The 12,135-nt window shown below is 43.7% G+C and overlaps 1 protein-coding gene across 3 annotated transcripts; it reads right to left on the bottom strand.

Moving 5' to 3' along the window:
• Positions 1-2,329: 2,329 nt before the first annotated feature.
• ZBTB33 (zinc finger and BTB domain containing 33) lies at positions 2,330-12,109 on the bottom strand. Of its 3 annotated transcripts, none has more exons than XM_061446055.1 (2): positions 12,035-12,109; positions 2,330-7,255 (listed from the first exon to the last, which is right to left on the bottom strand). In XM_061446055.1, exons 1-2 carry the CDS (start codon positions 12,060-12,062, stop codon positions 5,223-5,225), a joined length of 2,061 nt encoding a protein of 686 aa, XP_061302039.1. In that variant the 5' UTR covers positions 12,063-12,109; the 3' UTR covers positions 2,330-5,222. The 3 variants fall into 3 exon arrangements, with proteins under 3 accessions (XP_061302039.1, XP_061302042.1, XP_061302041.1); XM_061446058.1 differs by lacking the exon at positions 12,035-12,109 and adding an exon at positions 8,315-8,334; XM_061446057.1 differs by lacking the exon at positions 12,035-12,109 and adding an exon at positions 8,028-8,274.
• Between the last annotated feature and the right edge of the window lie 26 nt (positions 12,110-12,135).

Below are 12,135 nucleotides of genomic sequence, written 5' to 3'. Positions count from 1 at the left end.
TTTCAGATGACAGCATTCAGATCTGAGCTGCTCAACCTGAGCATTCTCAACCACTTACTGCAGGGATAAAAATAAGGTATCGATGTTTTATTCCTTATTTCCTATTACTTTAATTTCCTTGGCATCAGATCGTTGATGCTAACCCACAGTTGTCTTTAACTGATGGGGGCAAAAGGCACCTAAAATCTAAACCTGGCTTTCGTAATCTAAAAGAGGAATACATGCTGGGGTGGTGGGGGGTTGGATTTTAAACTGTGGCATCTACTTTTAATGTAGAAATAAAAAATGAAATACTGTCAACCTGGAAAATGAACACTGAAGTCTCTGATCTCACTTCTCAAAGTACACCCACACTTTGTAATGCTGGTTTTGTTTGCAAAGCCTTCAGGCTGGGCTATGTGTTACCCTTATCATTTCCACTGTCAAGTAACAATCAGTGTATTAATAAGCTAAAGGATGATAAAGTTTATCCGAAGCAAGTGTAACTTTTCTTCAGTAACAAACAGCTGGAGAAATACAACTCAAGGGATTTAAAGCAGTAGTGTACGCAGAACATCTCCTGGTGACATTTTGTTTTACTATAGATTGTCAAAGTGCAAATCCTATAAATTTGCATACTGGAAATAAATCTGTATCCTAGGGCATCATCCATTTTCTAGTACATTTTCCTGAATTAAATCTTTATAAAGAGATCATGGGCAATTTCAAAATTGTACAGTACTTCTGATAAAACTCTCCACAAAACTAGAATCAGAAAGGCACGTTAATATTATATCAGAAAACATTAATTGCTACATCTCTGAAATAAAAGTCGTGTCCCATTTCTGACCAACATACTCTACCATTTGTGCCTGTCAGCTAAATAGGGCTAGAAGGACTAGGGGACACTACAGGCCAGGACTAAGAAGCCCATGGAGGGAACATAAATAAGTGGCAGAGAAACAATTAGGAAATGATTGTATTGATAGTTTTGAGTTGGCAAAGACTAAACTTTGGAAATTATCCAAATTCTCACTTTTTTCCCAAGGAATATTTAAGCAAAAATGACATTGCTGCTTTAAATTCACTGTAAAAGGAGAAGTCCATTTTCGCATTTAAAATGATTACCAATGGGATCTTCTGTTGAATTACCCATTTCCTTCTGCTTGAGTAAAACTGTTTAATGTAAATGCAACATTCTGCACTGTGTTCATCATTTCTTATGAGAATGTCAAGATTGTGACTCATATGTACCCTTTTATTACTTTACCAAAGTTAAATAAAATTGTGTGACTTTTGTAAACATTTATAAATTGCATTTTACATTTCAGCAACTTTCCTGTTTTACAAGCATCTTGAATGTTAGTTGAGGAATTCCTATATAATAGCATTGTGCATTAAATAAACACAAAATCCCAAAACCCAGCCCCCAAAAAACCCACACACTCACAAAAAAATGCTGTATTGGAAACCAGTGTTTCCATCAGGATTAGCCAGAGACGCATTTTAAGTTCTGTTTTTAAATGCTCCAGATCCTCCCACACTTCATCATTCTGCAGTTCTACCCACATAACAGAGTGCCCTAACTTCAATCACTGACTTGTCATTGCTGCTGATTTTTTGCTTAATACAGAGGCAAATAACCCAGACAGGGCAGTATCAGTGTCTCCTCTTACTTTCATGTTTACTCTATTACTATGGGCCTTATTCTGTCCTGATGCTGTCAGCTGCTCTTTAATGTTAGCAAAAGTAGGTGGAAGCCCTGTGACAAGGAGATAAAGGTATATAAATAATCATGTGATATGTTACTTATTACATTGCATTCCTTACCTGTAATTAAGATGTCTGCATAAAGTAACTACGTTTTCTGCACATTAGCCACAGTTCACCAACAATCTAACTCTTCCCAATCTGCAAGCCGGTAAGAGGAGCCCTAACCACGAGTTAGCTGAAATGCAGTTCACTGGTCACTGTATACATATGTATATATATATATATATATATATGAATGTACTATTTATGTTTTTCTTGATTTCTAGCTCATTTGCAATGACAGTATTACTGTTCTGAGGGTGTGTATCACCACATTCAGCTTACAATATACAGTGGAGTTTTTCAGCTAATTTGCTTTCTTGGGAAGTGTTTTACCCCCCCAAAAAAAACCAAAACCAAACCAACCAATCAAACTCCCCCAGCCAAACACGAAAAAATTTAAGCCTAAATAGAAACACCTCCCCTCCCACCACTGAGTTCCCTGCTATTCCTAAAGGAAGAAGAAGCTACAAACTACCATAACCTAACATGTTATGCTGTATAAATTGTCATTAAAAAGAAACATGCTACACCCATCTTTAGAATTAAAGGGGTTTTATTATTTTGCCATAGAAAGCTCTACGAACTAATATCAAGTTTTGATTAATGAAAAGAAAAAACAACTTTTAAAAGTATGTTAAGGAAAGACTGTACAACTATATACATTACAGATCTGGCAAAAACGACAAAATGATTTGTATGGAACAGTTCCTAGGTAATAGCTCCAGAATTTGATGTCCAGTGTATATAGTTGTCAGCTTCTTCATCTTTTTATAAGCTGCATGCCTTAAACAGTACAAAATAAATAAGCAGTCAATTGTTATCTCAATGTTTAATTCTTGTACTGGAATGCTATGGTATGAATCCCCAAAGAAACACACAGCGAGGATGCAACCACCACTATCATATTCTGCAGCAGACCGTTAATGTTTTTATTTGTATATAAATGACAGTGAGGTTTGTTACCATATTCTGTTCAATTTTTAAAATTTAATATAAATGCTTTTTTCAGATTCAGTCTTTTTCTTTCATTACCCCAAAGCCAATTTCTTAATATTTACATACTTTTTTTCATAAAGTGGACGCTAAGTGTTTACAAAACAACCAACCAGAACAAATGTAAGTGCAATAGCCAGAAATCTAAATATGAAAGCTCATGGCCCCATAAAAGTTTTAAACAAATGGATTTAACATGTTTCCAAACCAATAAATACTGGAAAGTGAAATAAAAAAAAATGCTTTATATAATCTCTGGACTTTGGATATCAAAAATCACTTCCAAGGAAAACCGAAGACCCTGAGACACATGCAAGCACGAGTCTTCTAGCAAAAATAGTTACACAGCCCTAATTTTCCAGTTTTCCTCCAAAAAGAGACCTTTACTAGGCACAGTTTAAGGTTTTAAATGTATCAGCAGCAAATATTGATAGCTGTTACGTTTAGTTATTACTGAATGTACACTTTGCAACCTATGCTTAATTCCAGATGTATCATGTCAGTAACAAAAATAACATTGTCTTTATCTTGTCAAAAAGTTCAGGAAGTCTCCATAAAGCACACAGCCAGCTCCGTCAGAGCTACTTGTGCTAAAACAGGTAATCAGAACTTACATCTTGTGAGGACACTGCTGAAATGCCATCTTGGGTAACATCCAACTTTCAGCATTTGAAAGCATACCCCATTATATGCACCAGGGTCTGCAATATGATCTGGAAATAATCATGTATATCGTGCTCCTGGCCTACAAAACTTAAGCGCTGAGAATTACATGCATAAGGTAAACAAATAATCCTCTTTCTCCCTTTGTTCCTCATACAGATTTCCGGTACCCTTTTTTTATAGCTCAAGTTGTATTTGAACCATTTACTATTTAAACATTATCCTGTCTAGAGTGCTACACACTAAAACCTTGATAAGATCAAGATGCTTACTTAAAACATGAAAAAGAAAAACCTCTAAGTGTAATTTAAGCAACAAAAGGTTACGATAACTAGTACTATGCACAACAATCCTCAGTCATCTCTAGAACTTGAGCAGTTTTCATATTACCATTTACAAAAATACCACAAATCACTAAATCTGAAATGCTAAACTATGACTCCAGTAAATAGCTGTTTGTTTTTCTCAGATGGACTACTTCCTGTTCAAGCTGGACATCTAATTTATCTTCTGAGTGCTTAATTGGACCAATTGCACGGAGAAAAAAGAAAAAGGACAATACAATAAACCCCAAACTGAGAGTTTGTGACAAGTAGGCAACTGCAGAGAAATGATACTTTGGATTACGGTGGACAGAGGGTATTCTTTGACTGTTTAGTCCTCATGCTTCCACACCATATAAATGGGGTGAAGAAAAGAATCCAAATCCCTGTTTCACTTAAAAGACCTACCCAAATGGGCACAGGAGACCCTCAGCTGTCTCAGTACTAAAACTGACACAACACTTACATTATTTCATAGTTTTGAGAAGTAAATTTCAAAGCCTTCAGCTAAATTAAAAAAAAAAAAAGTATTACTGTTTTTTTAATACCAGAATGATGTCACTCTTCTTGAAGAGCAAAAAAAGGAACAGTGCTTTATTCCAAATGACTGGCATCTTTTGAAAACCTAACATTACCCAAGATTTAAAAAGGCAAAATTATCTCTTTCCGAAGTGTTTTAAGCTCCTTCACTATTGAGCTTTGTGGGCATTTCGGTTTTTTTTCCCATTGCAAAGAGTAAAATGTAACAGTCCAGACACTGCTCACCATGCTGCCAAGTATGTATAAAGTTTGTTAAAGTTAGCCCTAGCTGAGTATCTCTCAAGAGCCAAGACTATTTGCATGAAGACAGATGATTCATAGTGCTCATAAAAGTAAACTAAGATTCTATCTCAAAAATATACTACTCCAAACTATTGGATCAGTTATTTTGGACCCCTGCAGTAATGCATTGTTCACAAAAATAAATATGAGTTGTGGGATTTCTTTTTAAAATGGTTCCACATTCAAGAGACTATGATGAAAAGTCTTACTCTTTTCTTGGTTAACATCTCAACAGAATTCAGCATTAAAGTGCCAACATGAAAGAAAGGGTTTACACAGTAAGCATGGGTACTATTACTTCAGAAGAAAGACTCTGAGCTCTTTTGAAGAAATTGTACCTTTTCACACTACAAATCCCCACGACTGGATAAAAATTAACATATCAGAAAAAAACTGCCAGCTCCTTGGAAATTTATCACTCTCTACAGAAGGAAACTTTCAGGTAAATTGCTTCCACAAATCACTTGCAGCTACTAATGATCCATCTAAGTTCTACCATTAGATTACTTGGTAGAAGAAATTAACTTGTTTTCACTTTAACATTTGATTTACAGCAATTTTAACAGTTCATGTAATACAAGTGCAGGTATTTCCGCACTGAATCGTTTCTCCAGCATTTGATGTATTTCAGTAGGATTCTGGTATAACAAACTCAAATTCAGTACTTCCCTCTGACTGATTCTGTTTAAAAATTGCTTCATTTGCCTGTGGAACAAAAATGTCATCCCAGGTAATTTGTCTGGCTGGAGGGTTAGATGGTGTTCCTTCAGTGCCGTCCTTCCCTGAGCCAACCCGATAAACAATTCCACCCTCGTTTATTACTGGTATATTGCTGGAGCGATCACTAATGTATGCGTACTGTCTGATCTGCAGCGACCTGCAAGGATGCAATCGATAAAGCTTGTTATCTCCAGAAGGGTCTTGGCTATGAACTGATCTTATGTGGGAGGCCATAACTTGGTAGTTGATGAAGGATTTGCCACATGTCAAGCACTGGTACCTTCGCTCACCCGTATGGTGGATTTCATGCTTCGTACGGTATTCTGCAAGAGGAAAGACTTTGTGACAGTATCGACACGGATACTTCTTCTCCCAGGAATGAACATTAAAATGTCTCCGTAAACTCGTCAGACATGCATATGATCTCTCACACACAATACAAATGTAGTAGACTCTTCCATCTACTATGAGCTCGTAATGGTCATCGTGCTTTACTTTCATGCGTTTCCTGTTTGAAGAGTCACCACCAGATGTTCTAGGTTTCTCATCGGGCTTGGCTTTGCTTTCCTCGGAATCACCCTTTACAGGAATGACGATGTCATATGTATCCTCACCAATATTTGCATAAACCTTACAGCCAGTGGATAAGCCTTCTATTTCAGTTGCTGTATCTAATGTTATGATTTTCTGCCCTTCTGCCGCATGCTTTGATGCTATACCTGAATTGAATTCCTTGTTTTTTCCAGCAAGGACATCTGAGATTTTTATTTTAATTTCTCCAGGTTTAGAAGATGTCTCTTGTGAAACTTGTTTTTTCTGTACACCTGATCCTTCAGCAGTTGCTGCCTTAGGAACAGAAGGCTGCTGAACCAAAGAGCTACTGCTGACCGAACCAGGACTAGAGGAGCTAATGACATCGACATCATCTTCAACAACCACTTCATCATCAACAGCAGTTGTTTCCGCTTTAGTTGAGGAGCCATTATCAGGTGGCTGCTGGTTCTCCTCAACTAAATTAATTGTGGGGAGCACATGTGTCTGATGCGAGGAGCTGGCACTGAGTGCTGCGTTCAGAAGAGGCTTATTTAGCACAATGATATTAGGAGTCAAATGTTGTGGTGCTGCAGAGACAAGTGATTCGGTACTTGACTGTGTTTGGTTTGGGCTCAGCTGACTGGCAGATGAAGCAAGTTTTTGAGCTGCTGTGGTGCTCATCAAATAGGGAGAGCCACCACTGCCACATGAATTTGGGTCAGAAACTCCAGCTGGACTTGGGCAAGGCTGGTTCTGGGTTGCAGTATTTTTATCTTTAGTACATTCTTTTGGAGGAACAATCTCAGAGCAAAAAATTACATCATCATCCTCATCATCTGAATCACTCACTGTAATTTTTGTAGTCTCATATTCTATGCCACGTAAAGAGAATGACTGTGTTATAACCGGCATCCCATCTGTTACCTCTTGACTCTCTGGCCTTATTACAGGTACTTGTGTTTCAGCATCTTTTTGTCCTGGATTAGAAGATGACGTTTCTGAAGCACCATCTTTGACCTCACTTGTAATGATTTTTCCTTCAGACGGAGGTATGCCCAGCTCAGCTATGAATTTAACACCCAGCTGCTGCCCTGACTTAATCAGTTCATCGAGCAAATCGGATCGAATGCTGATTATTTTGGAACTATAAATATAGTTTAGAATTTCTGCAAAGATTTCTGCTCTTACAAAGCTCAGTTCAACCACCTGCCCAGCCACTGGGAAAAGCTGGTGAAAGTAAGTGCTTGAGGCTGAAAGGATGTTCCTATGGGCTCGAAATTTCCGGTCCTCCACAATGACAGTAACATCACAAAAAAGTCCGTGGCCACGTTGTTCATTCAAAGACTGGAGGAGCACACTGGAATACTGTGCGTCTGTTGCTGAAATCAGTTTTTTCCCCTCCATTCCTACAAAGAGAAAGTAAAAGGCATCAAACCACTGAAAACAGAGGTTTACGGTTTTAACTGCATGGCAAAGGTCCGACATTTACTGTTTATTCATCCCTTTGAAAACCAAAAACGAATCTGACATCCTATTCACAGGCTTATATGCTATATATAGAACTCTCTAAATTTGTTTCTTGTTATTTGTCCCTTCACCTTCTACACAAGGTACGTGCAATTCTGAGTATACCCTCTGCTCTTACAAGGCGAGGAAAAGACAAACAACTGCGTATCTGATTCAAGAGCAAATACGGTAAATTTGAAAACCAAGAAGACGCAAGATTCAGGTCCCTTGAAAGACTTTAAACATGATTAGAGAATTATTTTTAATTGTGAGAATATTCCATAAATAGTTATGAGAAAACCTGGTAACATCCACATTATTTATAGGCCAGACAGCAAAATCTGTGCATCAATACACTACCAGTCAACAAAGATTAATGAAAATGCTACTGACACTTCTCCTTTTTTTCCCCAGAAAAATAAACTTCTGTTTTTATGCCTCCTCACAGGTTTGCAAGGTTGCTTTGTGTTTGAAACCGAGACACTGTGGCAGCACGGTAACAAAACAACATTCACATACACGAACGGTGAGTTCAGAGCTGTCAGTCCTTGATTTTACTCGTTAAACTTTATTTCTGTGCGCCTGAAGTAGGTGAGATGAGGAGGCCGAGCCCACCCCCGCCGCCAGACCTCGCTCCCCCGGCCCTCCCCCGCTGCCCCCGGTGAACTTTACCATGCAAACCAGCGTTTCGAGCTAGAGATGCCACCGCCGCGGAACGCGTTTCGCGGGCCACGCCGCGGGCTCCCGCGGGAGCAGCGGCGTCGGCGGCGCTTACAGGCGGCGGGCCCCGAGAACTGACGGGCGGCCCCTCCACCGCCTCCGTTCGGACAGGCCGTGCCCGCCGCCGCCGCTTCCTGCTCCGGGAGAGGCGAGCGGAGGGCCCGCCCGTTCCGGCGGCGGGGAGGGGGAGAGCAGGGCCGCACCGCGGCGCTCAGGAGGAAGACGAGGATCCACGTTACCTGCGCTGCGGCCGCCAGCTCCCACCGCGCGCAACAGCCACGGCCCCCGTTGCTGCTCTTCCACCGCCCCGCTGCGCGGCCGCCAGAGAGCGCTGCAGCTCTGCCCTCCTCCGCGGGCCGCCGTGCTCCGCCCGAGCGCGCTCGTCACGCCCCGGTGCGCCCCGATCCGAGCGGCCTCGGGAGCCTTCGAGCGCGCTCGGGACCGGAGGGCGGGGCGGGGCTGTGACCGCCGCAAGCAGGGGCTCCGGCCGGGCTGCCCGGGCGTGCCGTGCCCCTGCTGGGGGTGGCTCCCCCGGCCCGGCCTCCTCCCCAGCGGGCGGGCTGAGGTGGGCGGTGGCTGCCAGGAGCCTCCGGCCCCGCGGCTTCTCCCGCCCCTTGCTGTCGAGAGCCGGTTACAGGCCACAAGACCCCGTGTCTGGGCAGCTGAGGGGGGAAGGCTCCCGCCCCGCCGGTCCCCGGCGCTGCTCTGCAGGAGGCCTTGGGCAGCCGAGGGCCGAACACACGGGCCTCACTTCGGCCTTGACAATCCTTGCCTGGCTCCCAGCGCTCCCCTCGCCCCAGGGGAGGCCCGAAGTAGCCCCCCCAACACCTGCCTTACCTCTGGCCGTGTTGGATAAGGCTGGGGAGCTGTGCTGGCAGCGGGTTATTTACCACAGCGGCTCAGTTCCTTCCCGGGGGAAGGAAACAGGCTGAGCGCTGCTCTGCCAACCACTGATGCAGCTGGCACCCTGGCCTGACAATGTAACCCAAACCCGAGCACCCAGGCTCATGCTGCAGGAGCATCCGTTCTGTATTCTGTGCACCATGGTGGCACTGATCAGACTCCACTGTGCAGTCCCTTGACAAAATGCAGCTCTCGGCACATCAACAGTCAGCAAAGTGACGTACCCACAATGCGGGCTCTCAGAACTGTCACTGCTCCTGAACGCTCAAAGAGCACCAAAATCATAAAAGATATTTTTCATCTTCAGTTACTAATCTTTTCTTTTTTCCCTATGGATTTTATGACTTGAACCACAGGAGTTTGTGATTTTTCTCATGATTCAAAACCCTTGCCAAGAACAACTGTCCTCCTATCAAGTTCAACCAGAAATATTAACAGGCCACAGTCAGTGCCACAAACGACTGCAATCCCTCACTGCACGTTTCAGCAGCAAAATGGTCCTGCCGGGGTTTATGCACCCTGCCAGCAAGAAAATCACCTGCCATGCTCCCTGTATTGTATAGCTAGTAGCAGAAGTGCCTTTTTGAAGCCAGCCTTCAGATCTGAAATGTTACAAAGCTGTTTTCTCCTTATTTACAGGTTTTCTAGAGAGTAGAAAATAATAAATAATAGAAAATAATAACTGAGGAAAAGATTGGCTTTTCTTCCTCATGCAACCCTTCAATTCAGTTTTTCTCCTTTGACACAGGTTCTCAGACATCTTTACACAGGGGGTTATATTAAATGAGAATAACATTTATTTAATTCTTAATGTATAATATTCACCTTGTCACAGACAGGACAGAGCTAATGCTTTACTGAAGCTGCAACTCAGTCCCACTGCACCTGAACACAGAATGTCAATGCAAATATTTTTTTGTCTACCATGCACTTCTTAGTTTTGGGTTTGTTTGGGGTTTTTTCCCCTTTTATTTTTACGTAAGGCTAGAAAGTGTTTGGTGAGCTGACTCACGTAAAAAATTAAAAGATAGTGACAAATTGAACCATTTTATCTAAGATATTGAGGAGAATGTCTAGAACCTGGGTAATGTCCTTGGAACTGAGAAAATTGAGACAGAGTAGCAACTTCTATTTTGATGCATAGAAGTGATCCTCTGGGATGGAGGCTCTGAAAATACAAAGCACAACTTTAAAGACTCGCAGAATCACGTGTAGGTTTCTGTGAGAAGACAAACCCCCATTGCAAAACAGTGACAAGTTTTGAGTAATTTGAAGATCTCGCTTTTAAAAATGCGGTTTGTGGGAACAGATTCTTTAAAAGACAACTCTGAGAAAAAGCAGCATTTTCTGCCAAGAAAAATGTGTTTTACACTGAAATAAATTAAACTTGGTAAACAGAATAGTGAATTTCCCCTTATGGCCTGCAGTGAAATCAAAATTAAAGTAAGACTATTTTTAGGGACAGAAATACCATTCCACTGTGGAATTTCAAACACCCCTGCTTCTGAAAGGACTCTCAAAATATTAATTTCTACCATTCATGTATCAAAGAATTTTCAGAGTATTTTTCCTGTCAATCTCATTATCTATAAAACCTCATATAACTGAATTTAAAGTCCAGTGATACTTTTTATTGATATCAGTACTTGTAGATGCTGTTGTTACATACTGTATATATGTGCATTGTACAGCCTATGTAGAAAAATACTTCCAATCACTTTCCTACGTGAAGTAACAGAGGTGCAGAGTGCTCCTGAGAAGTTTCAGTCACCATCTTGCCAATGCAGGCCCTGGGTGCCAACGTGCAAGGCCAGACCACAGGAGCTGCCCAAGCTGCTGTATCCAGCTGTGACGACCACTGCAGTGCTCAGCGCCACCGACCCCCCCCCCCCACACACACTGCTCTCCTCTCAGCCCCAAAACCCAGGCTCCAGCACACAGCACTCTGCCACCAGCCACGTTTCAGGGTCTTCCACCCCTTTTCTGCTCCAAGTCCTGGCTGTGGGAGATCCCAGGGGAAAAGCGAGGGAGGGCTACATGCCTCAAAGGCCTCAGGGTGCATTTACCTGCCACACAGACAGGTCCCCACATTACATGTCTGGCTCAGCAGCTTCCATCCCTCTCATGAGTCGCTGCCATGACCTCCTGTAACCAGTGCTGGGAGCACATAATGACTCGGACTTCCTCCTGGGGACATCTGATCACACCACATGGGTAAACAAGCTTGGGCAATCTGTGAGGAGAGCGTGGCTATGGACAGCAGTCTTAGGATCACTCTGGGTTTCAAGTTCTTCCTGAGACTGGAAGCTCAGGGAGACAAAGTCACTGAGCCTTAATGCATGCAGTATGGATTCAGCCGCTGCAGGCTTCCGGCTGTCTCATTCAAATGACTCGGCTGCCGATCAAAACAACAGCCTTTTAAAAGACAGCCTTGTCTAGTTTAATTGGACAAGCCGTAATCCCTGATACTGAAAACAGAGGAGACACCAGGCCGTCCTCAGCCAGACACAGGGTACAGTAACACCGAACACATACACAAACCCCTGCTAATATCGTTATGTCCCTATTCCTCGCAGGAGCCCACCAGCGTAACGCCGCGTTCCAGGGCAGAGCAGGAGCAACTTGTTTTTCCAAAGAGCACCGCCGGAAGGTGCTCAAACCTGGCACCTGTGGGGAAGGGCGCGCACAGAGGAGGGACAGAGAGCGGCCTCCCGGAACTCCTGATTTGTACCATTTTCTCCCCAAACCGCGGCTGTTCCGGGCGCTCCTCACATGCTGCCACCGGCGGCCACAACAGCAACGGGCCGGTCTGGGCAGTGCCCTGTTGATATATCTTCAAACACCGGCCGTGAAGGCTCCGGGCGGCGCTGGGGCCCGGTGCAAGGGGAAAAGGGAAGTCCCAGCGCCCGCAGCCCTGCGGGTTCCGGGGACTCCCCATCTTGCCCTCGGCGGCGGGGCCGTGAGCTGTCCGCCGGGCAGTACTGCTCCCGGGCAGCCCTGGACAGCTCCCGGCCTGCACCGCCGCCACCCCTACCCCGCCGCCCGCTCCGCCGTACCTGGCGCCGCCTCTTCCCGCACGTCCATGCTGTCGGGCAGCCCCGCAGCACAAAGCGAGCCGCCACCGGGAGCGCCGCGGAGCTGTCCCGCTTCCGCCCCG

This window comes from Pezoporus flaviventris, unplaced genomic scaffold (genome assembly GCF_033815535.1).
Source record: "Pezoporus flaviventris isolate CSIRO_AGI_PZ_B2104156 unplaced genomic scaffold, CSIRO_AGI_Pfla_v1 ptg000005l, whole genome shotgun sequence".
Classification (NCBI taxonomy): domain Eukaryota; kingdom Metazoa; phylum Chordata; class Aves; order Psittaciformes; family Psittacidae; genus Pezoporus; species Pezoporus flaviventris.
Note: the sequence above shows the minus strand (reverse complement) of the source record. Positions and strands in the feature narration are given on the sequence as shown.

Coding starts and splice junctions, on each gene's coding strand:
- ZBTB33 (XM_061446055.1), bottom strand. CDS start 12,062: ATGGACGTGCGGGAAGAGGCGGCGCCAG. Junction 7,256..12,034: donor GCGGGAAGAGGCGGCGCCAG/GTACGGCGGAGC, acceptor TTCTCTTTGTAG/GAATGGAGGGGAAAAAACTG.